Source organism: Sorex araneus, chromosome 3 (genome assembly GCF_027595985.1).
Source record: "Sorex araneus isolate mSorAra2 chromosome 3, mSorAra2.pri, whole genome shotgun sequence".
Classification (NCBI taxonomy): Eukaryota; Metazoa; Chordata; class Mammalia; order Eulipotyphla; family Soricidae; genus Sorex; species Sorex araneus.
In genome coordinates this window covers 227,244,321-227,270,431 of record NC_073304.1, presented here as the reverse complement: position 1 = coordinate 227,270,431, position 26,111 = coordinate 227,244,321, and the positions used below count along the sequence as shown (strand labels likewise).

The 26,111-nt window shown below is 46.0% G+C and overlaps 1 protein-coding gene across 3 annotated transcripts in view; it reads right to left on the bottom strand.

Annotated features, from left to right (window-relative positions):
- HELZ (helicase with zinc finger) overlaps positions 1–26,111 on the bottom strand; it is a 180,975-nt gene that overhangs the window by 108,932 nt on the left and 45,932 nt on the right. For all 3 annotated transcript variants that reach the window (XM_055130350.1, XM_055130351.1, XM_055130352.1), the window contains exons 8-13: positions 24,123–24,174; positions 21,887–21,962; positions 17,124–17,322; positions 16,613–16,720; positions 14,924–15,221; positions 6,658–6,925 (exon numbers count right to left, since the gene is read on the bottom strand). In XM_055130350.1, the coding sequence (XP_054986325.1) occupies positions 6,658–6,925; positions 14,924–15,221; positions 16,613–16,720; positions 17,124–17,322; positions 21,887–21,962; positions 24,123–24,174 (1,001 nt within the window). The remainder of the gene's footprint in view (positions 1–6,657; positions 6,926–14,923; positions 15,222–16,612; positions 16,721–17,123; positions 17,323–21,886; positions 21,963–24,122; positions 24,175–26,111) is intronic.

The window sequence follows — 26,111 nt, the reverse complement described above, 5'->3', positions numbered from 1 at the left end:
AAGCCCTCTAGTCAGTTTCTGCTGCGTGCAATTTCTCGCTGTATAAATGGCATCAAGAATCAACCGAGGCAATTAACAGTGAAGAGCCGGGCTGACGGAGACGGGGACACACAAGGGAGAGGCAGCCGGGCGCAGCCTCGCCCCTTGCATGACGGACGGGAGCACACGGCCCCGGGAGGCCTCCGCCACGGCCGACACGGTGACCGGATTAGACACGCGCGGCACAGTTCAGCAGTCACGCTTCCAGCCAGCTCAATTTCTTCTGGAAACGCGTCTTGTCAAATCCAGCCAACTGCACTCGAGGTAGAATCATTACCTGCAGCGGAGCTCTGAGAGGACGCAGAAGCTCCTTTGGAAGGGAAACCAAATGCATCACCACCTTGCGTATCTCTGGATACCTCACGCTACAACTGCAGCGGGTAGGGCGCTGGCCTTGCACGCGGCCGACCCGGGTTCGATTCCTCCTTCTTGGAGAGCCCGGCAAGCTACCGAGAGTATCCCGCCTGCATGGCAGAGCCTGGCAAGCTACCCGTGGCGTATTGGATATGCCAAAAACAGTAACAAGTCTCACTTGTTACTCAATGGAGATGTTACTGGTGCCCGCTCGAACATTTGAAAAAAAAAAAACCTTCATTTCTGGAGTGCTTTAAGGTACATCTAGGGAAAACAGCATCAACACTCTAGTGAAACAAACAGCGCTAGTATTTGTTAATATTTCCGAGTGTCGTGGTGTTAATGGTCTGCCTACCCCATCTCGGAGGGGCACATTTCTGTGGAGACAGAACAGAAGTTTTCCATCAGGACTCATCCAATCCTTTGAGAAGGCCAGTTCATCTTTCCGTGCCACTGTGCTCCTGCTTTACAGAGGCCTCAGTCCCCAAAAAAAACACTCCTCTCAATTTTATTGGTGACTTGGGAGTGCCTCAACAATGATTCCACATTGACTGAACAGGCATGAAAAATGACCCAATCAGATATATTAACCCGTGGGCCAAGGGCCAAATTCGACCATCAGCCTGTTTGTGCACAGTCCTTGAAGATGGGTAGTTTTGCGGGGGGAAGATGGGTACCAAACACTGTGTGTCTCAGACAGAGTTTGGAATATACGCTCAGTACCTAACCACAGAGAGCTTGCTTGCCGGGGGCCGGAGGCAGAGCAGAGCAGGTGAGCTGCTTGCCTTGTGTGCGGATGACCTGGTTCAATTTCCAGTATTGTATACAGTCACTGTGTACGGTCACCACCAGGAGTAAGGCCTGGGCACAGCTAGATGTGGCCCCCAAAACCAAAAAGAAGAAAAAATAAAAGTGTTGGTCTGTATACTAGCGCAGTTTACTAGCTTAACCCAGAACCACCGCCCTCCCCATATTCCGTTTTTATAAAGCATACTTCAGTTATGTTCACTGTATCACTGTCATCCCGTTGTTCCTCGATTTACTCAAGCAGGCACCAGTAGCGTCTCTATTCCTCCCAGCCCTGAGATTTTTAGCAGCCTCTCCTTACTCGTCTTTCCCAATGATTAGAGGCTCTTTCAGGGTCAGGGGAATGAGACCTATTGTTACAGTTTTTGGCATATCAAATAAGCCATGGGTAGCTTGCCAGGCTCTGACCATGTGGGCGGGTATATATATCACTCTCTATGATTTGCAGCGTACTGTCTGAACTCCATCAAATATGGTATGGTAATTATGGATAATGGGTAGGAAGTGTCTTATAATGTGTCCGGAAAGCAGCATGGTGGGGATTGGGTAGTGGAGGTCGGCTGCTGGGGCCAGGTCCCTTGGGGCAGGGAGGGTTCTCACCCGCCCCCTCTGGGGAGCCCCCAAGTGAAGACAGCCTGGCACGGAGTCAGTTATGTTATGCTTAAATAATGAAATGTATGTTAAGTTCAAGGCCACATTAAAATATTCATAAAAATTAAAGGATAAAACAAACAAACAAAAAATTGCAACCTAAAGAGATCATCCAAGGCCTTGGAGGGGGGCGGCGGTGCGAGCACAGGGGCCAGGCGGGTGGAGCGTCGTGGCTCTCAGAACTCTGAACTGTGAGAGATGCCTCCAGACCCCACGCCAGACTGAATTTTGGGTCCAGGGCACCCCAGAGGGTACCCTGGCGAGTCCCCCCACCCACCCCAGCAGAGCCCCGGGAACCGAAAACCTCCAGAACCCAATTGCCACCACGCTCAGAGCCGGACCAGGCTCCGGCGAGCCTCTTGTATGAAGGCATGTGTTGGAAAACTCAGGCAGGCAGGTTTTGCGACCAAAATCCCGGGGCTTCCGCAGAGTCGGGGATGGGTGACCTCCCCCCATTCCCTGGTTCCTGGGAGCCTGGCAGCCAGGCCCACGAACTGCCTCCAGCCATCGCCAAGTAAGCTCATTAAACACAAGCGCATTAACGGGCCCTGATCCAGAGACTCATGAATAAATCTCGAAAGAGATCAGCGAGCTGCGGAGATGTTTCTGGAGTCCAAAGTCACCATCCAGTGACTAACTGAACCCCAGCTGTATCAGCCCATCCAAGCTTCAGAATTCCATACTCCACATCACTGACACACCACGAGTGGCACAGCACAGTAGGTGGGATGTAAAGGCAACCACAAGGCCTAACTTGTACACAACACATTAATAGTATTTTATACAAGAGTTTAGTGGCTCCAGGTTGACCATCTTCACACTTTCTTTTAAGGAAATCTGTTTTGATCATTTTTAGTGAATTAATCATAACAGGACTGCAGCAACAGTACAGCGGGTAGGGCATTTGCTTTGCACCACAGTCGACCCAGGTTCAATTCCTCCATCCCTCTCCGAGAGCCCGGCAAGCTACCAAGAGTATCCCACCCGCACGGCAGAGCCTGGCAAGCTACCCATGGCATATTCGATATGCCAAAAACAAAAACAACAAGTCTCACAATGGAGACGATACTCGTGCCCACTTGAGCCCATGAACAATGGGATGACAGTGATACAGTGCTACAGTAATCATAACAGAGGCTGGAGCGATAGCACAGCGGGTAGGGTGTTAGCCTTGCACGAGACTAAGCCGGGTTCGATTCCCAGCATCCCGTAGGGTCCCCCGAGCACCACCAGGAGTAATTCCTGTTTGCAGAGCCAGGAGTGACCCCTGTGTATCGCCGGGTGTGACCCAAAAAGAAAAAAAATCATAATAAACAATATAAAATAAATAATTTAGGGCCAGTTATTGGGGCAGGCCTGGGTGGTGGTTGGGAAAATAATGGCAATATTTTGGAATTTGCCAGTAAATAATGGTGGTGGGAAGGTACAATGGTGGTGGAATTGGTGCTGGAATATCGAACGTAATAAGTCAATGTGAACAATTTTATAAAATTAAATTAAAAAAAAAATCAAAGGCCTTTGAAGAGTCTTATGATATCTGTCATCCGTCCCTGGCCCCACTGCCTTCTCAGAACTTGAATGACTAACAGAATTTACCTCTTCGAATCTACACAAATCTTAGTGTCCTCCAGTAAAATTCACACACTACACAGTCAGGAGTGTCACTTACCATCAGCCTTCACAGGAGGTTACCTGGGGGTGACAGTCTCACTGGACACGTTCCAGAATTCCTTAAGAGGCCTCAAAACTCTTGTGCAGCAACAAACATATCCCACATGACCTTCAGGTTGACAGTCAAGTTTTATAAATATCTACACACACACACTCTTTTTTAAAAAAGAAGTTTTTGTTTTGGGGTCACACTCCTAGCTAGCATGGGGGAGCAACTGGGGTGCGGGGGAAACAGGCTCAGGCTGGCCACCTGCAAGGCAAGTTCCCTACAGGGAGCACCGTCACCCGGGCCCCGTCACACCCCTTTTGATCTACTAACTATGACCAAACGTTAAAAATGGGGGTGGGGGGCTGGAGCAATAGCACAGCGGGTAGGGCATTTATCTTGCACGTGGCTGACCCAGGTTCGATTCCCAGCATCCCATAGGGTCCCCTGAGCACCGCCAGGGGTAATTCCTGAGTGTATGAGCCAGGAGTAACCCCTGTGCATCGCTGGGTGTGACCCAAAAAAGAAAATAATAATAATAAAAATTAAAATGGGGGTGGGGAAGACCACGCTTCCCCTTAGCAGGGCTGGCCCCCCTGTCTGAGTCTGTCTAACACTGGCCTCCTTTTCTCCTGTGAGGGCAACTTGACGCGCTGCTATGAGAATGAACGATTGTCTTTCTATTTCTCTGTTTGCTTCTTCTTCTTCTAAAAATAGCACATGATCAATGTGGGACAGTTCAAAAATAGAGAAAATTATGTATTTGGACAAACTTATTCCCTGTAATCCCACCACACAGAATACTACGACTCTTTCCAAAGCTTTGATGTCCGAGTGGATAAATGTGTTCGAAGATACACAACTGGGGTGGCAGTGAATATGGTTTCTGAACTGGCATCATTTCCCCTTAGCATTTTTTGGGGGGGAGGGTTTTTTGGGTCACACCCAGCGGTGCTCAGGGGTTGCTCCTGGCTCTGCAGTCAGGAATTACTCCTGGTGGTGCTCGAGGACCATGTGGGATGCTGGGGATCGAACCTGGATCGGCCGCGTGCAAGGCAAAGGCCTTCCCCATGACACTAGTGCTTCAGCCGCCCTTAACATTTTCTCATAATAATCTTTACAGTACTGAAAATTCTTCCCAAACATAATTTCAACAGTTCTATATTTGACCATGACTAATAATTTACTGACCTTATTTTTCACAATGTCTTTCATAGAAAAACACTGCAGGCAGACATATCATCTTCGGCCCTGAGTGTTTCTAAAGGATGATTAGTCGTAAGTAGAATGAGTACAAAGGCCCTGAACAGGGGGCTGGAGCGATAGCATTGCGTTTGCCTTGCACACAGGGCTGACCCGGGTTCTATTCCCCGCATCCCATAGGGTCCCCCGAGCACCGCCAGGAGTAATTCCTGAGTGCAGGGCCAAGAGTAACCCCTGTGCATCACTGGGTGTGACCCAAAAAGAAAAAAAAAAACAAAACAACAAAGACCCTTAACACAAATGGCCAAATGGCCCTCCAGAAAACACAATACCAACTTAGTTCGCCAACACTCACGTTAAATTGCTGTTCTCTACGCCCTACCCGCTGTGCTATCGCTCCAGCCCAAGTTTTTAAAAATATATATTTCTGGTGCCTGAGTGATAGTGCAGCAGGTGGGATGTTTGCCTTGCATGCAGTCAACCTGAGTTCAATCCCCAGCATCCCACATGGGCCCCAGAGCACTGCCGGCAATAATTTCTAAGCATAGATCCAGGAGTAACCCTGAGCATCGCCAGGTGTGGCTCCAAAAACGGTTAAAATATATAGACATAGATATATTTTTGTCTCATAGCCATAGACTAATTTTTATTTATTTATTTGGGAACGGTCTGGGAGGGGACACCCAGCACTGCCCCGGGGCTCCTTCTAGCTCCCTACTAAGGGGTCGCTGCTCATAGTGCTGGGATCAAACCCCACATGCAAGACAAGTGCCTTCCCCACCTTATTATCTCTCTGGCCCGTAGACCAATTTTTAGCTCCTTCCACTGCTAAAGTCAATTTTTTAACTTCTTTTTTTTTTTTTTTTGCTTTTGCTTTTCTGCGGGAGCAGGGGGAAGGTTTGAGCTATATCCAGCAACACTCTAGGGCTACTCTTGGCTCAGCACGCAGGAATCACTCGAGACGGTGCTCTGGGAACCATATGGCATTCCGGGGATCAAACCCAGGTCAGCTACGTGCAAAGCAAATGGCCTACCCACTGTACTGTCACTCCGGCCGCTCTTATTTTACTTTAGAGATTACTTTTGCTAGGATGATTTCGATAAACTCTCTGCATTTTTATTTTATTTAGAAGTTTCTGAGCCACACCTGGCGGCATTAGGAGGCCACGCCTTTCTCTATGTCGGGATTGTTCTAGATGGTGCTCGGGGCCCATCTGAGGCCAGCAATGGGCTCTGACCTCCCCTTAAGGCCTTTTCAGCTCTCTCTCAGGCCCTCAGATCAGCTCCGGCTTTAAACACCTGGACATAACCTCCTGTGGCGTGTGGACAAAGATATGAAATACAGCTTTTGTCGATTGCTAGATTTTATTTTCAAACAATTTCCCTGAAGATTCCCATCAGTTCCTCCTTCGGGGGTCTGTGCCAACGCTGAGAGCTAAGTATTTGTGCCTTGGCTCCACCCACATTCCAGGGGACCTGCTCTGAGAGGCCCCGAGGAAACCTGAGGCCACACACAGGACCCTGCGTGTCCGTTCCCGGCATGTGCCTGTGACACCTGGGCAAGAGAACGTGCACCAGCGCTAGGAACTCCACAGTGGGCAGGGCACGGTGCCCGCCTTGGAGACAGCTACCGGGGACGCCATCCTCACGGCCAGGCGCCACCCAAACACACCTCTACTTTATTTATTTTTTGGTTCTTGGGTCACACCCGGCGATGCACAGGGGTTACTCCTGGCTCTGCACTCAGGAATTACTCCTGGCGGTGCTCAGGGGACCATATGGGATGCTGGGAATCTAACCCAGGTCAGCCACGTGCAATGCAAATGCCCTACCCGCTGTGCTATCGCTCCAGCCCCCAACACACCTCCACTTTAAAGCAAACCCCCACGCCCACCCCAGAGGAGACGCTCCACAACGCAGACAGCCTGCGACTGAGAGCAACTTACTTGCTGACTTCTTTGTACTGGGCGATTTCCTCGATGTAAAGGAGGTCGTGCAGGCGGGCCTGGTAGTTGCTCTTGGTCAAGGATTTGTCTAGGACAGACTGGGTGAACAGCTGGTCGGCAGAGAGGGGGATTTGGTATCTGACAAGAAGGCTCTTCTCCAAATCAGTAGTTTCATTAGGTTCAAAATCTACAATAGTCTTAGAAGAGGAATCCCAGCGCTTGGCCGTGGTTACTAACTGCTGCTTCGCATGCATCAGGTATTCAAGGTCTAAACGGAAACAAACACATTTATCAAGGAACGCAACACTAACATTCTCAAACACGTTCTGATCAGCTTATAAGGCTAGAGCTAAAATTCTTAACAAAGCATTACAAAAACCTGTTTAAGAGCACTTTCCCCATACGTGGTAGATATATGTATGTGTGTGTATATATATCTATATATACACATATATATACTTCAACAGTCTACAACATCCCTTAAATATATAACATTTTGCAGAGATGAACACTGAAAAGTCCTCAGTTGAAAAAAATCTGATCTGCAAAGAGAACACGATAAATTCCTCGTAAGGCAAAAATCAGGGGGGTGGAGCGATAGCACAGTGGGTAGAGTATTTGCCTCGCATGCAGCCAACCCGGGTTCCCAGTTTCCAGTATGGTCCCCTGAGCACCGCCAAGAGTAATTCCTGAGTGCATGAGCCAGGAGTAACCACTGTGCAATGCCAAGTATGACCCAAAAAGCAAAAACAAAAAAGACAAAAAAATCAATCTATGATTGTCACATTTCCTACTACCAAAATCTGTGCTATTACAGAAAGAGAGAATCAGAAAACTGAAAAGTTTTTATTTTTTTGTGTGGTAAAACTCCGTGATGTTCTCTGGAAGTCAACTCAGGACAAACAAAATTCCCTTTAAAAATACTCATCTAAGAGGGCTTGTATAGTGGGCAGGACACTTGCTTTGCACACAGCTCACCTGGGTTCAATCTCTGGCACCCCACAGACTTCTCCGAGCACCACCAGGAATGATCCCTGAGCACAGAGCCAGGAGTAAGCCCTGAGCAGCATCAGGTGCATCCCCCCACCCACCACAGATACCGCACCCAGCGAGGGGGAGCGGAGGGGAATATTCATGTAAAGCATGGCTAGCTACACATTAGAATGGGATTTGATGTGCCATTCAAATACCAATTCAGAAAAGCTCAGTTTCAGCCTCAGCTGAATTACACTGAAAGTAGGACACAATGTCAAAATGAATTAACTGCTCAAGTTCTGACATCCCAAGGGGGGAAGGCAACATAAGACCTACAACAGAGCAAAATAAGATGCAGCATAAAATCTGAGCCCTGGCAGATTCACTCCATCTACAATACAGACAGTTTTCTCTAGCGGAGGACTTCTAACAGACCTCGAAAGATGAAACGTGGGGCAGGAGACAGCCCGGGTGCCAGAGACTGCCTCCCCGTCCGAGGCCCACGGCCACATGGTCCGTACCCAGCCCCCAACACTGCCGGGGCAACCCCCAGCTAAGAGCCAGGATACCGCCAGATGTAGCCCAAACCCCCTGCCCCGCAAAAGATGAAATTTAATTCATAAGGACAAACACTGTTGACTAACAGACTCAGCAGGCTGGCTTCAGAGGCTTTGATTCTAGAAAAAGATAATATAAAGTTTAAATAGAGATCAGTTATTCTTAGAACTATGCAAATAAGTCAGGTACTATCCTCAACCTGAGCACATGATATGTAATTGCTGTCTTGTTTAGTGAAAGATTATGCTACAAATATATATATGTATATATATGTGTATATATCATCATCATCATCCCATTGATTGTCGAATTTCTTGAGCAATCTCAGTAACATCTCCATTCGTCCTAGCCCTGAGATTTTAGAAGCCTCTTTCTACTCATTCTTCCCAATGATGCTGCATTGGAGGCTCTTTCAGGGTCAGGGGAATGAGCCCCAGCACTGTTACTGGTTTTGGCATATGAATACACCATGTGGAGTTTGCGAGGCTCTTCCATGTGGGCAGGAAACTCTCGGTGGCTTGCCAGGTTCTCCCAGAGGGAGAAGTAGGCTATAAGATGCCATGCGGCCGCAAAGCAGCCTTGCACTTCCCAGAGCTTGGTTTTAAGTCTCTGGATGCTGGCCGTTGGTGGGATTACACGTGTATACGTTATATATGTATATCATATCTATGTATATAAAACATAATATTTTAATACTCATCTACCAGAAAAAAACTTCTCAATATTAGAAAATAGCCTATCCTGAAATCTTAATGAAGACTGAAATGCAAACATAAAAATTAAAAACACAGGTTTGGAGACATGGCACAGCGGGTAGGGCGCCTGCCTCGTACGCAGCCAACCTGGATTCAACCCCCCGCAACACATCTGGTCCCCAAGCACATACTAAACGCTGAGGTTAAATATGGAATTTGTTAAAGGCAGCCACATTTATCAAGGCCTTCAAGAGGATGACATAAAGTGATTTCTAATTTCAGAATCAGGCCCTCCACTTCCCTAGGAAGCACTGTGGCCTGTGGCAGTAGAAATCCTGGCGACCCAAATTAACACTGAGATCAAATCCGAAAGTAATCCCCCCAACTCCCATTTCAGCTACCCACGTTAACTCGGTTCCTGGGTTCCTTTCACCAAATCGACAACTTTGGAAACTAGATCTCAAAACATCTATGCCCTCTATTTCTAGCTCTTTCTGTGTGTCCTGGGGCCACACCCAGCCCTGCCCAGGGCTCCCTCCTGGCTCTGCATTCAGGGATGGGCGGGGAGGAAGCCGGGTGGTGGTGAGGACGGAGCCCGCTGGCCACGGGCAAGGTAAGCGCCCAACACTGTGCTCTCTCTCCGGCCCCGACGCTCCATCTCTAAATGAAATTAATGAAAAGTACGGGGCCAGAGAGACGGTTGAACAGGCCGAGCACGTGCTTTGCGTACAGCTGACCCCAGTCTGATCCCCGGCACCACACGGTCCCCCCAACACTGCCAGAAACAGCCCCCAAGGACTGCTAGATGTGGCACCCCAAATGAAAAGGCAAAGAAAACTGTCACAGAACCTGGGCTAAGACCCGAGAGGTAGAGTACGTGCCTAACAGGTGCCTGCATCTGGGGCCCGGGGTTCCAGTCTCGGAACTACATGATCCCTGAGTACTAGGTAGTGAAGTATTGGGTGCCACAGTATTAAGCACTAAAAAGGTACCTAATACTTATCACATGCTTCTACTCAGTTATATATATTCTTCATTGACAAACTATTGCTTAAAATCTTTGATTTTCTGGGGGCTGGAGCGATAGCACAGCGGGTAGGGCGTTTGCCTTGCACGCGGCCGACCCAGGTTCGATTCCCAGCATCCCATATGGTCCCCTGAGCACCGCCAGGAGTAATTCCTGAGTTCTTGAGCCAGGAGTAACCCCTGTCATCGCCAGGTGTGACCCAAAAAGAAAAAAAAATATATTTGATTTTCTAATCACATGAGTATGATATAGGATATAATGTTGAGATAATTAAGTCATACTCAACGTTAATGCTAACGTCCACTGGTAGCCTGGGACCTAGTAAATCGAGTAAGGAACTTGCCTTGCACACAGCTGACCAGGTTCAAGTCCCAGATGCCCCCAGCCCTGCCAGGAGGGACCCCTGAGCACAGAGCCAGGGGTAAGCCCAGAGCACGAAAGACAATAATGTAATACACGTTTCCTGAAGAGTTTTCAGGACTGCCATGTAAGAACTAGAAGGGAGAAAATTTTTAAAAAAACTTATTCACAGTCTGCAAATAGGGAAGACTGAATACTTTAGTCACCACGAATCCAGTAAGAGGAAAAGTGGACAGGATTTTTTCCTGGCTCAAATTTAAATTTAAGTAAGTAATTATATTTTTTGGTTCACTGCTGAACAATGAATGAGAGGAAGAAATGTCTGCTAAGTGACTTGATTTGAAGTTTCAAGGAGCAATGCGCTTGCAAGGGTGACTGAGTCAGTGACAGAGGGGCGGCATGAATGAGTGAGGAGCACTGAGACCCTCCCAGCAGGGAACGACACACGCGTTCCCGACGGTCTCTGGAGACAAACTCTTCCACTCTCAAGCAGGTACCACCTCTTAATTTCAGTGGATTGGGTTGGGTATGGAAATAGTAAGCCAATGAATGGTTAAAATTTTAACTTTATAGAAAAAAATACATATATGTGCATATATATGTGTATACATATATTTTTTCAACATTAAAGACAAAAACATGCTTAAATAATTAACAGCTATGTGGAAGAAGAAGTAAATATGAAGATTTTCCCTATTCAGATTCTAGCTTCACACCATCACTGCACTATGTGGGCAGAAACGAAATTGTGATCTAATTTATGACACTGCCAAAACTGAACGGAAACAAGAGAATGCCCAGGCTCCCTTCAATTCCCAACGCCCCAATGACACATCGTCAATTGGTACCGGAATGACCCTTTTCCTCCTGGTGCTCGGCCCAGGGAGAACAAATCATGAACTGGCGGCTGAGCTGGAAGTAAAATTATCAAGGTATTGCATTATCACCAAAAAAGTTTTCTGGCTCTCAAGGCCTGTGAATATTATCCACGCAAATACTCCAGAAAAGGATAGAAAGACACACAAACCCTTTGTTTGATTGTTTTTATAAAACTGTGATTTCTCATACATAAATCTGCTGCCATCGGTATTATTTTTTTGTATGTGGGGTGGTCACACCCAGCGGTGCTCTGGGGTTACTCCTGGCTCTGCACTCAGGAATTACTCCTGGCGGTGCTCAGGGGACCATATGGGATGCTGGGAATCGAACCCGGTCAGACACGTGCAATGCAAGGGTCCTGCCCGCTATGCTATCGCTCCAGCCCCTCAGTTTTTTTTGTTTTTTTTTTCTGCTGAGAAGACTCTGGTGGAAGAATCAGAAACACAAGCTAACAGGAAACAAACATTACAGTTTATATACTGCTATGCCCTCTCCAAGACTCAACTGGGACTGTGGTTACAGTCGCACTGAAACTTAGAGTCACACAAGACAAATTTTAAAAACATCAAAATGCCAGGATATTTAATGAAAAGAACAAAAAATTAACAAAACAGATCAGTTTGTGTAAGTAATGAACAAAAGTATCAGCCAAATGTGATTTAGCTTGTTTACACCTAGATTTAAGTTTTTCTTCTTATACTGCTTAAAATCTTTGATCAGAAAATGCATTTTGTATATTTGATATCGCTCCATAAAAATATCAACTTTTCTCTATCCTTGAAAAACAAATTTCACTATGATGAAAGTGTTTTTAATGTTTCCAAATCGAATTCCAAGAAAAATCATTTCTTCACTATTTTTAATAATATTAAGCATTTAGAGGTAAAACCATGATCAAAGGGAAATAAACAAATATATTAAACTACAAAGACACCACTTTTTTAAAAAAGGGGAAGGATACAATATTATAAAAAGTACTACTGGATTTGAGGCTGAAGTGATAGCACAGCGGGTAGGGCATTTGCCTTGCACTGACTGACCTGGGTTCAATCCCAGCATCCCATATGGTCCCCTGAGCACCGCCAGGAGTAATTACTGAGTGCAGAGCCAGGAGTAACCCCTGAGCATCGCTGAGTGTGACCTTTTCAAAAAGCAAACCAAACAAACAAACAACAACAAAAAAAAAAGTAGTGGATTCAAATGAATAGATATCAATGTCTCTCTGACTTCCCTCTTCCATATGATATATATGGATATACCACTGAACATAAAGTGGAGCATATTTCAAACGTATGGATCAGAAACATCAGAAACAAGACTACTTCCTCCCATTACCCAACTGAAAGAATCAGGCACTAGGAGAGCTTCTCCTCCACCCAACACTGGACTCTCCGGCCAATGACTCGGGGCGTATTGACTGATCTTTGCTTCTCAGTCCCTCTGGCTGCCCCCGAGTCCTAGCCCTCATTCTTCTACAGCTTCCTTCTCTCTTCCTATTGAATTCATCCTGTTTGCAAGCTAACATTATTCTAGGGTCGGAGCAGTAATACTACAGGTAGCACACTTGCCCATGCAGCTGACCCAGGCTCGATTCCTGGCTTCGCATATGATCCCCTGAGCACCAACGGAAGTAATTCCCGAGTGCAGATCAGGAGGAACCCCTGAGCATCGCCGGGTGTGGTCCAAAGACAACAACAACGAAAGAAATAAGCAAACATATAATCCACATGAAAGCCAAGAATAACCTTTCAGAGTTACACAGAGAAGAGGGAGTACATAGTGGCCTTGCTTGATGATTTAAATCTGATGATTTATTTATATAGGGCGCTCCAAGCGCTAGCCTCTAAAATCAACTAAAAAGTCAAAACACCAAGAGCAAACTGAACACAGCCCGCCGCAGCTTATGAAAATACAGTTTTATTGGAAAACGGTCCTAACATTCATTCACACATCACCTATAGCTGCGATCTCGTTTCCATGCAGAGCTAAGTCACTGCAACAGGGACCATCTGCTCTGCTCTGCTGTTTAGGCACCTAAACTATTCACTCTCTGGTCAGCTTTGGGAATTGAAGAATTCAATTCAAGTCAATACAAATCTATTCTTTTTCATTGCTACTATATCTCTCTAGGCTGGAGTGATAGCACAGCGGGTAGGGCGTTTGCCTTGCATGCGGCCGACCGGGGTTCGATTCCTCCACCCCTCTCGGAGAGCCCGGCAAGCTACCAAGAGTATCTCGCCCACACAACAGAGCCTGGCAAGCTACCCGTGGCGTATTCAATATGCCAAAAACAGTAACAAGCCTCACAATAGAAACATTACTGGTGCCCCCTTGAGCAAATCAATGAGCAACAGGATGACAGTGACAGTGATACAGTGATACTGTATCTCTCTGACCACAGAAATCAACATAATTTGCTCTCCCCCACCCCAAATGTACTGGGAAGATGGCAAAAACAGAATACAACAGAATATAAAGGGGAAAAAAAAGATCAGAGTAAATAAATCAGGTAAAGTCTGGAGAGTCAGAATTGACACATATACAAGAACGTGGTGCCTGTTAACTTTGGGCACAAATGTTACTTTACTCTTATTTGCAGCTCAAGTGGGAAGGAAAAAAGTCTCACCTGCTCCCTTTGTCCAAAAAAGTAAAATCTGAGCATTTGCTGGGGTGGGGGGCACGCAGAGTTTATTGGGGCAGGAGAGACAGTAAGGGGTTAAGGAATTAAGCCATCTGCCAAACCAGATACAAATCCTGGCACCACCTAAGGTCCCCCGGGAACCAGCAGGGGCTCACTGCTGAGCACAGAGCCAGGAATGGCCCCTGAGCAGGAAAATTAAGAGCCGAGGCAACGGGAGCTCAATGCCCTGTCCTGACCCTGTTGGTTCTTGACACAAATTCAGTCATTGGGAGAAATATAACAACACGCAACCCGTTCATCCCCTACCGCCAGGGTTTACAGGTCGGAATCTGGGACACGCCTCGCACGAGTACACCAGGACATCCCACGAACCGTGATGGGATCCTTTGCACTACCCGTGACCGTACAAAAGCAGCTCGGGAAAGCTTCCACGCAAGACTTCTCACCCAGAGGCACCACGGAGAGGTGGGTGAGGGGACACGGACGGTCAGCTGCAGAGAGACACTGGAGGTGTGCTCATGGTGACCCTCAGCGCATTCCCCCCCAAACGAAAGTTGAAGGTTTGACTGTGATTCGGACCCCTTGCTTGGAAAATGCAGCCAGCAGACCAAGAGACCTGATTGTGTGCGCACACAGGTCTGAGAAACCTCAAGGCAAGTTCTGCTTGAGGACTGTCGAGAGCCAGCAGGCAGGACCGAGTCATTCTAACCCCATCCGACGGCAGAGTCAGCTAACTCACTGCTCCTTCCCTACCCACGGAACATCTGTAGCACTGTCGTTCCATTATTCGTCCCGTTGTTCATTCCATTTGCTCAAGCAGGCACCAGTAACGTCTCCATTGTAAGACTTATTGTTACTGTTTTTGGCATCTTGAATACACCATGGGGAACTTGCCAGGCTCTGCCGTGCAGATGGAATACTCTCGGGAGTTTGTCGGGCTCTCGGAGAGGGATGGAGAAACCGAACCCAGGTCGGCCGCGTGCAAGGCATATATGCCCTACCTGCTGTGCTATTGCTCCAGTCCATGGAACTGGAATATGTTACATGGAACATCTAGGGGCCAATAAATTTCACTATATTGCCTTTAATACATCATTATGGGGGCGGAGGGGGGGAACATCTAAGTATTACCTTCTGTGGAAGCTGCATCAATCATCACTCGTTGCATGAGTACCGGCTCCAATCCAAAGTCGAAAACTATGGTTTGGCGAAAAGTTCCAAATATTTCTGTGTTAAATGCTATCCCGACTTTGTACACGTAATGATCTAATCCATTTTGGGCCATCGTTCCTCCTATCCACTCTTGGCAGTTTTCTGGGACTTCTTGTGACACCTGGGTAGTACTATCTCCGGCAGATATGGCAACGATGCTAAAATGAGGGCGATGAGCATCGTAGAGCAACGCTACACGACACAGTGTTCTTGCAGGCTACAAGGAGGTTAAAACAATCCATTGAGTACAAGCGCGTGGAAATCCCACTGTAAAATGGCTCTTCAATAGAAATATTTCCATAAAGGACTTTTACTTCTACGGTACTCCATTGTGCTCCAAAGTCATTTAAGAAAAAAAAAATCAGAATCATTAAAAAATCAGTTGTTATTAAAGTATTTCTGATGTCAACTGTCATTCAATAAAGTTAAAATATATATATGTGTATATATATATATATATATATATATATTTTTTTTTTTTTTGCTTTTTGGGTCACACCTGGCGATGCACAGGGGTTACTCCTGACTCTGTACTCAGGAATTACCCCTGGCGGTGCTCAGGGGACCATATGGGATGCTGGGAACTGAACCTGGGTCGGCCATGTGCAAGGCGAACACCCTACCTGCTGTGCTCCAGCCCCAAAGTCAAAATATTTTTTAACAATTATACATTTATGCTACATTGTTAGTCTCCAAGCTTTCTCTGATGATTCATCACTTATTGTGGCAAAAGCTATCACCCTGTACAAAAAATAAGCACCTAAATTTCCACACTGGTAGCCTGAAAAGTTTTATCTCGCCTCCAGAAGGAGGTTTTCAGAGTGGAACCTCTGAGGAACTGGGCTCAAGGCCAAAGGTAAATGTACCCAGATTTTTCAATCCAATATGCAGGTGGTACGGCAGAAGAAACACCACCAAAAAGTATCCAAAACATTTCCACTGCACATCTTCACAGAAATATTTAACTCTGCTTCAATCTTAAATTTTGAATACTTAATTCAAGTGGGAAGCACTTAGAAAATGTTAAAAACACAAAACTGCAGAATTTGTGATCTCATTAAATCAAATTTTAAAAAATACAAAAAAACAAAACAAAAAAATAAATTCAGGGCCAGAGAGACAGTCCATCAGGTAGGGTCCTTCCCTTGCATGCAGCCAACCCAGGTTCCATGCCCGGCGTCCCATATGGTACAGCCGGGAGTAATTCCTGAAGGTATAGCCAGGAGTAACCCCTGAGCATCCTGGGTGTGGCCCCCCAAACCAGACAAAACCAAACCAACAAATTTAATGTTTAATTTTTTTATAATTTTATTACATGTTACAAGCTCCAAAGACACTACCCAAGACTTCATCAAACACACGTTATCAGCAGCGTCTAAACACCTACAGAGATCTTATCTCAAAATCAAAAAAGCTGTGTCTTTAATGATCAAAATATGTAAATGAGCCTTAGTATAATAATACAGAACCCACATAAAGTATACTTAGATTAACACAAATTCAATGCTATTTTAGCACAGATTTAAAGATTTAAAAAAAAAAAAAACCTTTACGTTTTCAAGGGAAAAACCAAAATGTTGCATTTTCTAATTAACACAAAACTCCTACCTTACAAGTGAGAGCAAAGGTCCAGGTCTGGTGAGACTTTTTGGTGTTGACAGTGACAGAGAGGTCGGGATTATGCTCTACTTTGACTCCTTCTATACATTCACTAAGCTGAAAACAGAGCAGTGTTATGTTTGCATTCCTCAAAGCACACAGAGAAACATTTGCCAAGGCAAATAAATGTCAACAGCAAAGACGATGACAGAACCACTTACAAAAGCAAGATGCTTAGACATTAATTTTCAATTATTTTTGTAAGAACCATTCACATTGAAAGAAGACAAAACTCAACCAAAATATAGCAGCTAAAAACTCCCTCGAGAAAGAGAAATTCATGAAATACCTGTAAATCCCCCAACAAATCTTGCTAAAAACGCTGTGAAAAAAAATTATGTTCTTTCATGTTGAAGCTAAGGAACTAAATCAAAATATAGCACAAAAGATAGCCAAGACTCAAACAAGGTCAACTGTTTCAAATAAAGGGGGAAAAAGAGTTGTTGTTTCATTTCCTCACCACTTTCTCAGGAGACAACGAATTCATCCACTTTTCTATCAGGGTTTCCATGTATGTGCCGGACAGCTGCTTATTCTCATTCTGTTGTTTCAATCTTATCAACCGTGAAGCGTATCTTTTCTGCCATTCTGCTAGTTCTTCCTGGGAATGTGCTGAAGTACACTGGGCACCATACCTACAGATTCCTTGCTCTAAAAATCTAAGTGGAACAGGAGAGATTCTTTTTACCATCTATTTTGTTGGTACCGGTCAAAGATGAACTTCCAGCCTCTGCCCTCTGACTTCATCGGTGACGAACACAAACCTCTCCTCTTCAGAAAGGCGGGATTATCAGCCTGCCTTCCATGCAGTGGGGAAACTTGGAGACCACTTATAACACTTAATCGGACACCGACTCTCACACACAGTGACCCCTTTCGTGGGAAGTCAGGAGGCACAAAGGTATACAAGATACTCCCCGCCACCCCCACCCCGCAAAACTAAAGACACTGAAAAAGGAACTTCCTTCCAGTTACAGCAATTCGATTGAAGGAAAACAAAAAAAATCTTAGGAGAGAGTTTTTCTAAAGCAACACTGACATCAAGTGGCCTCACTCCTCACACACAGGTATACCCTGCTTCCAAAATGGATATGACTGCAAGGAACCGCGCCACACTGCGAACTTCAGTCTGGAAGAAATTTAATATATCATTAAGTTATCATTCTGTCTCTGCTTCGCACCTCTGGATACGTTTCCACAGTTTCCTACGTTACCGTTACCTGTGTTTCACTGAAAATGTTGACTACTAATTTATTAGAAGTTTTAATAAACTCAGAATAAATGGCTTCTCCATGTCTATGACTCAGAGAAGCACACCGGAAACTCGGGGATTGAAGACACATCAAATGCAAGGCTCTGATTATTTTTTTTTTCCAAGTTTTAAATGCCCTTCGAACTACGAATCTAGCCACTTTGTCCATTTTTTTTTTAAACTGGGGGTGGGGGAACCACACCAGGCTGTGGGATTTCATCAAGGGCTATTTTTCACTCTCTTGTCAGGAAAGACACCAGCAGTGCTCAGAGGACCGTGCTCGGTGCCTGGGATTCAAACTGGGCAGCTGCGCATGGCGCAAGTGCCTGACCCTGTACTGTCTCTCTGACCGCTACCCAATTCTCCTACAATCAAAACATAAAAATACTAACTTTTCTGAGAGAAAAGAGAAAGACTAAGATATAAAAAAGCAAAATTGAAACAAGATATGTTAATTTTTTTTTCTTTGCTTTTTGGGTCACACCTGGCTCTGCACAGGGGTTACTCCTGGCTCTGCACTAAGGAATCACCCCTGGCGGTGCTCAGGGGACCATATGGGATGCTGGGAATCAAACCCGGGTCAGCCGCGTGCAAGGCAAACGCCCTACCCGCTGTGCTATCACTCCAGCCCCAAGATATGTTAATTTTTTGAGCTAATGTAAATAGTACAAAATAGAAAATAAATCACAGCACTGAGTTCACATATATTTGATAAAGTAATGTCAAAAATAACAAAATAAAATAGCAGCAAATGGTAAACATACACAAAAATGAATGCACAGAGAATTTTTATTGATGACATACACCAAACTTAAACCCAAATTAGGGACTGAAGAAATACTACAACGGGTAGGGCTGGTCCCCTGAGTGCAGTTGACCCAGATTCGACCCCTGGCTCCCCATCTGGTCCCTTGAGCACCCCCAGGAGTAATTGCTGTGCAAAAAGTCGGGCATAACCCCTGAGCATATCCGGGCATGGCCCAACTGTCCCACCAAAAGAAGAACTGAAACCTAAATTAAACTTACTAAGTTCTCTGATGCTTTGAAAGATAGCTAAAACTTTCTAGTAAGGTTGTCCTAATGAATCAAAATTATCTTCCAACTACTTTTAAATTATTTCTCTAAAAAATCTAAGATTTTGGGGCTGCAGCAATAGCACAGTGGGTAGGGTGTTTGCCTTGCATATGGCCGACCGGGTTCAATTCCCAGCATCCCATATGGTCCCCCGAGCACCACCAGGAGGAACTCCTGAGTGCAGAGCCAAGAGTAACCCCTGAGCATCGTTGGGTATAACTCAAAAAGTAAAAAAAAAAAAATCTAAGATTTTATACTCTTATCCAGACTAAGATATTTTTCATATTTCTTCTGCAGAATACCGTGTTCTATTTCTATAACACAATAAGAGGATTTTCAAATCTACTAATTAGTTTCTTTATCTGATGTCTGGGTCGTTAAAACGTCAAAATTATATGTCAAATCATATTGTCAGAAACAATCTAGAGTTGTAAGAATTTATACCTAAATGCCACTAGTTACTAGTTCTTGTGAAAAAGGCTGAAGAGAGGCTGGAGAGAAGAGTAGCGGGTAAGACACTTGCCTTACAAGCTGCCAACTTGGGGATCAAGCCCTGGCACCCCACACACTCCCCCGAGCACCAGAAGGAGATCCTGAGTGCAGAGCCAGGAGCAAGCCCAGAGCACAGTCAAGGGGTACCCAGCCCCCACCCTCCGCTCCGAAACCCTGACGAGTCACCTTTATAAATGTGACTTTAATCATTCCTTCTATTTTATATAAAAATCATCACATTTTGAAGTTACTCCTTACAGACTCAAATTCTACATATAAGGACTACATGAAAATAGTTTTTCTTTAGAAAAGTTATTAAAATAGTTTAACACTCCATTTCTCCGCGCCCGCACCCCCAGAATGACTGACGAAGAGGAGGGAGCTGCTTGGGACACCAGCAGCCCACCAGCAACCTGCAGTATGTGACTTGAGAGTTTCCGCCAGGTCCCCCGTGCAGAAATCTCTCTCTCTCTCCTTCAACTTTTTCCCTGGACTTTAGACAGAAACCCAAAGCCTAATGTCATCTTAGTATCAGCAATATGTAATGGTTCTTTCTTAATGGGTCGGACTTTTGTGGGTGATCCTAACAAGAATAGTAAGTATTTTGTTGAAATATTGAAGGCAATCAAAGTGGTAGCCATCTCTCTAGACTGAACTAAGCTATATCCCCACGCCGGCTGAGAAGAAATATCCTTTCTTTCTCGGGAAGAAACGTGGCGTGGTGTCAAACATAGTGTGATGTCCATTAAGCAAACAGACCTGGTGGCGTGGGAATGGGAAATAAGGGGAAAAATTAGGTACATGGACCAGCGGGACGCTGGTGGTATCTCGAGCCGGAGCCGATATCAGCGCAAGACATTTGGTTCCAGAAACTGCTTGCAGACACTCTACTAGACTGTCAACTAAGCCAGAGCCCCACGCCGGCTGATGACGGGAAATAACCATCCTCTTCGGTTTTTTTCCCTTTGTCAGACAGCGTGGCGATTACTAAACAGGCGTGAACTCGGTGGTGCGGGGCAAGGGGGAAAAAGAAAAGTTATGTGACAAACAGCAGGACTTAATATCTCTATATTCTTAGTAATGGAGAACTATCAAATGCCTCATTGGCAATAGGACTGTCTTTTTTTGGGGGGGGCTAAACCCCAGCAACGGTAGTGAATTGTGTGTTGAAACATGGAATGTAATCGAGATAAGCGCGAATGAAGTGAAACTTATCACGTACAAGGGTGGGGACTAGGGAGGTGGGAGGGGGCGGCAGATATACTGGGGGGGTTGGTGATGGAAGATGGGCACTGGTGAAGGGAAGGGTGTTTGAATATTGTATAACTGACATAATCCTGAGAACTTTGTAACCCTCCACTTGGTGATTCAATAAAAAAAAAATAAATAAAAATAAAAGCTGCAGTGCAGGGCCTCTGCCTGTCCAGAAATGTAGCCTCTAAAAAAAAAAATTAAAAAAAAAAATAAAATAGTTTAACAATGATCCATCTATCTTACACTCTATTTCAGTTCACGTAAAGTAATCTCAATTATATTTGTTTGTTTTGGCTTTTTGGGTCACACCCAGTGATTCTCAGGGGTTTCTCATGGCCCTGCAGTCAGGAATTATTCCTGGTGGTGCTTGAGGGACCACATGGGATACCAGGTATCGAACCCAGGTCGGCCACATGCAAGGCCAACGCTCGACCCACTGTACTATCATTCCAGCTTCAGTCATCTCCATTTTAACCACCATAACAGATGATCTTTTTTTATGAAAACAGGAGACCAGCAATTACACAGTCATAATACCAAGAGCATTATAAAAGACTTCACAGCAAAGGCTTAGTCTCCATGTTGCTCAGTTTGTGTAATTAAAGGATTCAACAATACTGTTTTGAGTTTTATTATTTCGTGATAATAGCCACCATGGCTTTTGTTTTAAGTGGGAAAAGAAACCATTTTACTCAATCATGATGCAGCTAGACAGCACGGGATTTAGGGGCTTCCTGCGCTGGCTCCTCCAACACGTGACCACAGCCATACGCTGTCATCTGTCAGGGCCCTGTTTCCAAGACACCCCATGACCACCAGCCAGAGATGTTGAAATCCCTTCAAATCAGCATGGCCTGTCCATAGCTCTTCACTGACTCAACCACTGTCTGCGGCGGACTGAACCTGCCGCCTTGCACAGTCCAGCACGGGGGAACACTGCATCTGCACAGGCCTGCCTGGGGGAAGCCACAGGCCGTATCGCCCACGGGCCATATCGGCCACGGGCCATATCGGCCACGGGCCAGCGGACGTCTTCCGCCACATGGCAGCATCTTTGGATTTGAACTACTACTTTTCAAAGAGTGAAGGAAAATGAACTGTCCTTTGAATAAAGGCGAACCCAGTGGTTGAAATTTACAAATTCACATTACCTTTTACACAACGTATATTCTTCACTGCAGGTGACTCCCCTGGGTGGTGGACGGAAATGCCAGCCGTTACAAGATCCTAGAGAGTAATCAGGATAGGGTCGTATTAGCATTGAAAGCTTTCAGGGGTAAGAACTGCTACACCTGGGGGCTGGAGAGATAGCATAGCGGGTAGGGCGTTTGCCTTGCGCACGGCCGACCCGGGTTCGATTCCCAGCATCCCATATGGTCCCCTGAGCACCACCAGGGGTAATTCCTGAGTGCATGAGTCAGGAGTAACCCCTGTGCATGGCCAGGTGTGACCCAAAAAAAAGAACTGCTACACCTCCTCTACCCAGGTGATGTGAAGAAAGACATGGCATAGTTGCCCCTCTACCCAAAAACAGCAATGTGCCAAGCAAATGAGTTCAACCAGGTAACAACAGAAATCAATAAAGAAGCAGTTATCCAATGGCTAACTGCAGGCCATCATTGTAACTCTATCGGAGCAATGATATGAATTATATCATTATGTCATAGCAATCATTCATTCAATGAATTGAATGGTGCACACTGAATTCATTCTCTAACCTGACAACCGAGAGGGAGAATGTTTATTATCTCTAAGCACAGGACATGTCTCTGTTAGGAATGACCTCAAGAATGAAAAGATTACTGGGGCCATGGGTAAGGTGCAGTCACCTTGCACGTGGCCGACCCAGGTTCAATCCCCGGCATCCCATATGGTCCTCTGAGCACCAGCAGAGTAATTCCTGAGTGCAGAGCCAGGAGTAACCCCTGAGCATCACTGGGTGTGGCCCCAAAACAAACAATAAAACTGAGAAACAAGAATGAAAAGATTGCTGTACCAAGTAAGGCCACTTTACAGAGGCAAGGCCAGCGCTGCATGGCTGGCGAGAAGGCCCACTTCACCCAACACGCCCCAGGAATTCCCTGGGATATTACTATGTAAAGTAATTGTTTTTTAAAACTAAAAATGAAAGTTAAAAAAAAAATGACTACTGATAGAAACTATGAATTTATTTACTTCTAGATACAATGAGCATTGATCAAGTCAAATGACAAGATAAACGAGTTCCAGAGAGAAGACTCGAGACAATGGAGTGAGCAGTGTTGGTTTTTTTTTTTTGTGGTTGTTGTTGTTGTTGTTTTTTGCCTATTGGGTCACACTCAGTGATGCTCAGGGCTTACTCCTGGCTCTGCACTCGGGAGTTCCTCCTGGTGGTGCTTGAGGGACCATACAGGATGCCGGGGATTGAACCAGGTCGGCTGCATGCAAGGCAAACGCCCTTCCCGCTGTACTATTGCTCCGGCCCCAGCAGTGATATTTTCAAAGACCCTCATGCCAATTCCTATTTCCCATGAGTCACTCTTGGTCTTTCCTCCAGGTGGGAAGCAAATAAAAGAGGGGGAGAGAGTCGATGTAAGTGAGAGATGCAGCCGGATGGAACTTAAACCCGGTCCTCACTTGGGGCTGGAGTGACAGCACAGTGGGTAGGACATTTGCCTTGCACGCAGCCGAACCGGGTTCAAATCCCAGCATCCCATATGGTCCCCTGAGCACCGCCAGGAGTGATTCCTGAATGCATGAGCCAGGAGTGACCCCTGTGCATTGCTGGGTGTGACCCATAAAGCAAAAAAAAAAAAAAAAAACCTGGTCCTCACTAGCTGTGTGACTTGGGGAAAACTCCTGAGCCTTCCTTCCAAAGTCTCAACTTCATCACCTACGAGGTGAAGAAGAGCTTAAGAACTTCTGTTTTTTTCCCAGAAAACACTGCCACGCCACAGCGTTGCCAAGCAAGCACTCAGGGAAGGCTGGACTCTTGTCTCCACCTTGGATAAAGATGAAAAGTTCTGAGATTTTCATGGCTGCAGTTACAGCTCAAGCTTACAAATCAGAACTTCCACCAAAACCATCCCTGCTCTGCCTGGGGACGACAGAGGGAGACAGGAGCAACGGGAGAGGAAGCTGCAAGCTGCTAGGAAGGAAGATAGGAAGGAAGCGACAGGGAAGTGGCTGAGCTCTGGAATACTCCAAAACTCCACCACTCCGGCTTTCCATGAAGAGTCCAGTGGAACCCTGGCTTTCGTTCACTGAAACATCCTAAGAGTAAACCCTTGTGGTCTGCCTATCCACTCTAACACATAAAATAACTCAGTCAACGGTTTGCCCGTAATCAGTAAGAAAGCAAATCTTAGGATCGCAGCTACCCAAAGTCACGCGGGATTTACTACTTACCCTCCTCTAAGTCTTCCGTGTGGTATCCAGAGAGGACGTTCCCAGTTGCTGTCTGCAATTTTCAAGCGAAAGACAGTTTCATTAAAAGAACCTCGAATGCTGAATTACACTTGGATATTTTTGACATTTTTCCAAAGGTGGTGTTTAAACACTTAGAACTTTTTGATAAGCATTAATTAAAATTGCAGTGATCATTTTAACTCCTTGGTTTGTCTGGTTTTTTTTTTTTTTTTGTTTTTTTTTTTGCTTTTTGGGTCACGCCTGGCGATGCACAGGGGTTACTCCTGGCTCTGCACTCAGGAATTACCCCTGGCGGTGCTCAGGGGGACCATATGGGATGTTGGGAATCGAACCCGGGTCGGCCGCGTGCAAGGCAAACGCCCTACCCGCTGTGCTATTGCTCCAGCCCCAACTCCTTGTTTTTTGTTGTTGTTGCTGTTGTTTTGCTTTGGGGGGGTCACACCTGATGATGCTCAAGGGTCATTCCTGACTCTGCACTCAAGAAACACTCCTAGCAGGGCTCGAGGACCGTATGGGATTCAGGGACAGACTCAGGTAGGCTGCATGCAAGGCCGCATGCAAGGAGAGCGATTTACCCGCTGCACTATCCCTGCTTTTTGGTGTCTGGGCCCACAGCCCGCGGTGCTGACAATGCGCCTCTGAGGCCGGGAGTGCCCGTCCATCAGCTTGGCCAGGTCGGAAGGGCTAGGACGGGCCAGAGAGATAGCACAGCGGGGAAGGAGCCTGCCTCGCCACCAACCCATGTTCAACCTGCAGCAACGCCATGAGGGACCCCTGAGCACAGAGCCAGGAGTTAGAGCTGAGCACAGCTGGGTGTGAGACAAAATACGTAACAAACTCAGATGGAGCACAGCCGGATGCAGGCCGAGGGCTCCGCCACCAGCGCTGTCAGGGCCCAGAGTCCCGTGGTGGGATCTTTGCTCTCGTGGAGGGGGTTTTACTTGCTGGCACTTGGGGGCCACCCGGGGCTCCAACTCAGGGGCTGACACAGGGTAGGCACAAGCTCTGCCACTCACGCCAGCTCCCTGGTCGTTGCTTCTTTCCTGTTCCGTTTTGTCCCTCCTTCCGCTGGGCATCTGTCTGCTTGGGGACATCCCTGGCCGTACTCAGAAACTCTGCCTGGCTCCACTCAGGGGTCACTCCCAGTAGTGCCCAGGGAACCATGTGGGGGTCGTGCTGGGGACTGAACCCGGGTAGGCAGCATGCAAGGCAAGCACCTTATGCCCCGGACTGTCTTTCTGGGCCGCCCGGGTCTGCTTTTATTTATTTTTTTTTCATGGTATGTTTTTTTTTTTCAAAGTTCTCAGGTTTATGTCTCAGTTATACAATATTCAAACACCCATCCCTTCACCAGTGCCCATATTCCACCACCAAAAACCCCAGTATACCCCCCGCCCCCGCCCCCGCCCCCCAACCCCCAACTGTATAACTGTTGAATTTCACTTCATTTTCTCTTTACCTTGATTACGTTCCATATTTCAACACAAAACTCACTATTGCTGTTGGAGTTTCCCCCCAAGAAAGACAGCCCTACTACCAAGGAAGCATTTGATTAATTAGTTTTCCATTACAAGATTGTATTCGCGGTTCGGAGTTACACCGGGTCTGCTTTTAAGCACCCTTTTTATTGCTTGGATTCCAAGACAGAAGCGCTTGTCATCTTATGATCACAATTCTCGGGTAGATCTTTCACTTCTCACTGATACCAAGAGAGAAATCACTTCAACTCTCACATTCCTTTACATTTATAATCAAGCCTAATGATTTGCTACTCTAAATTTCCCTGGGGAATAGGCACTGTTTCTGTTTCCTGAGCAAGCCTTTATTTCCATGTCTTCTCCTCACCTGCTAGCATTTACAAGTTAAATACCAGCTCAGTTCAATCTTTAAATAACAAATTGTTGCTATTTTAAAACTTGGCATGTGCAATAATTAATAAGAGGGGCATTGTTAGCTTTTTGTTAGCTG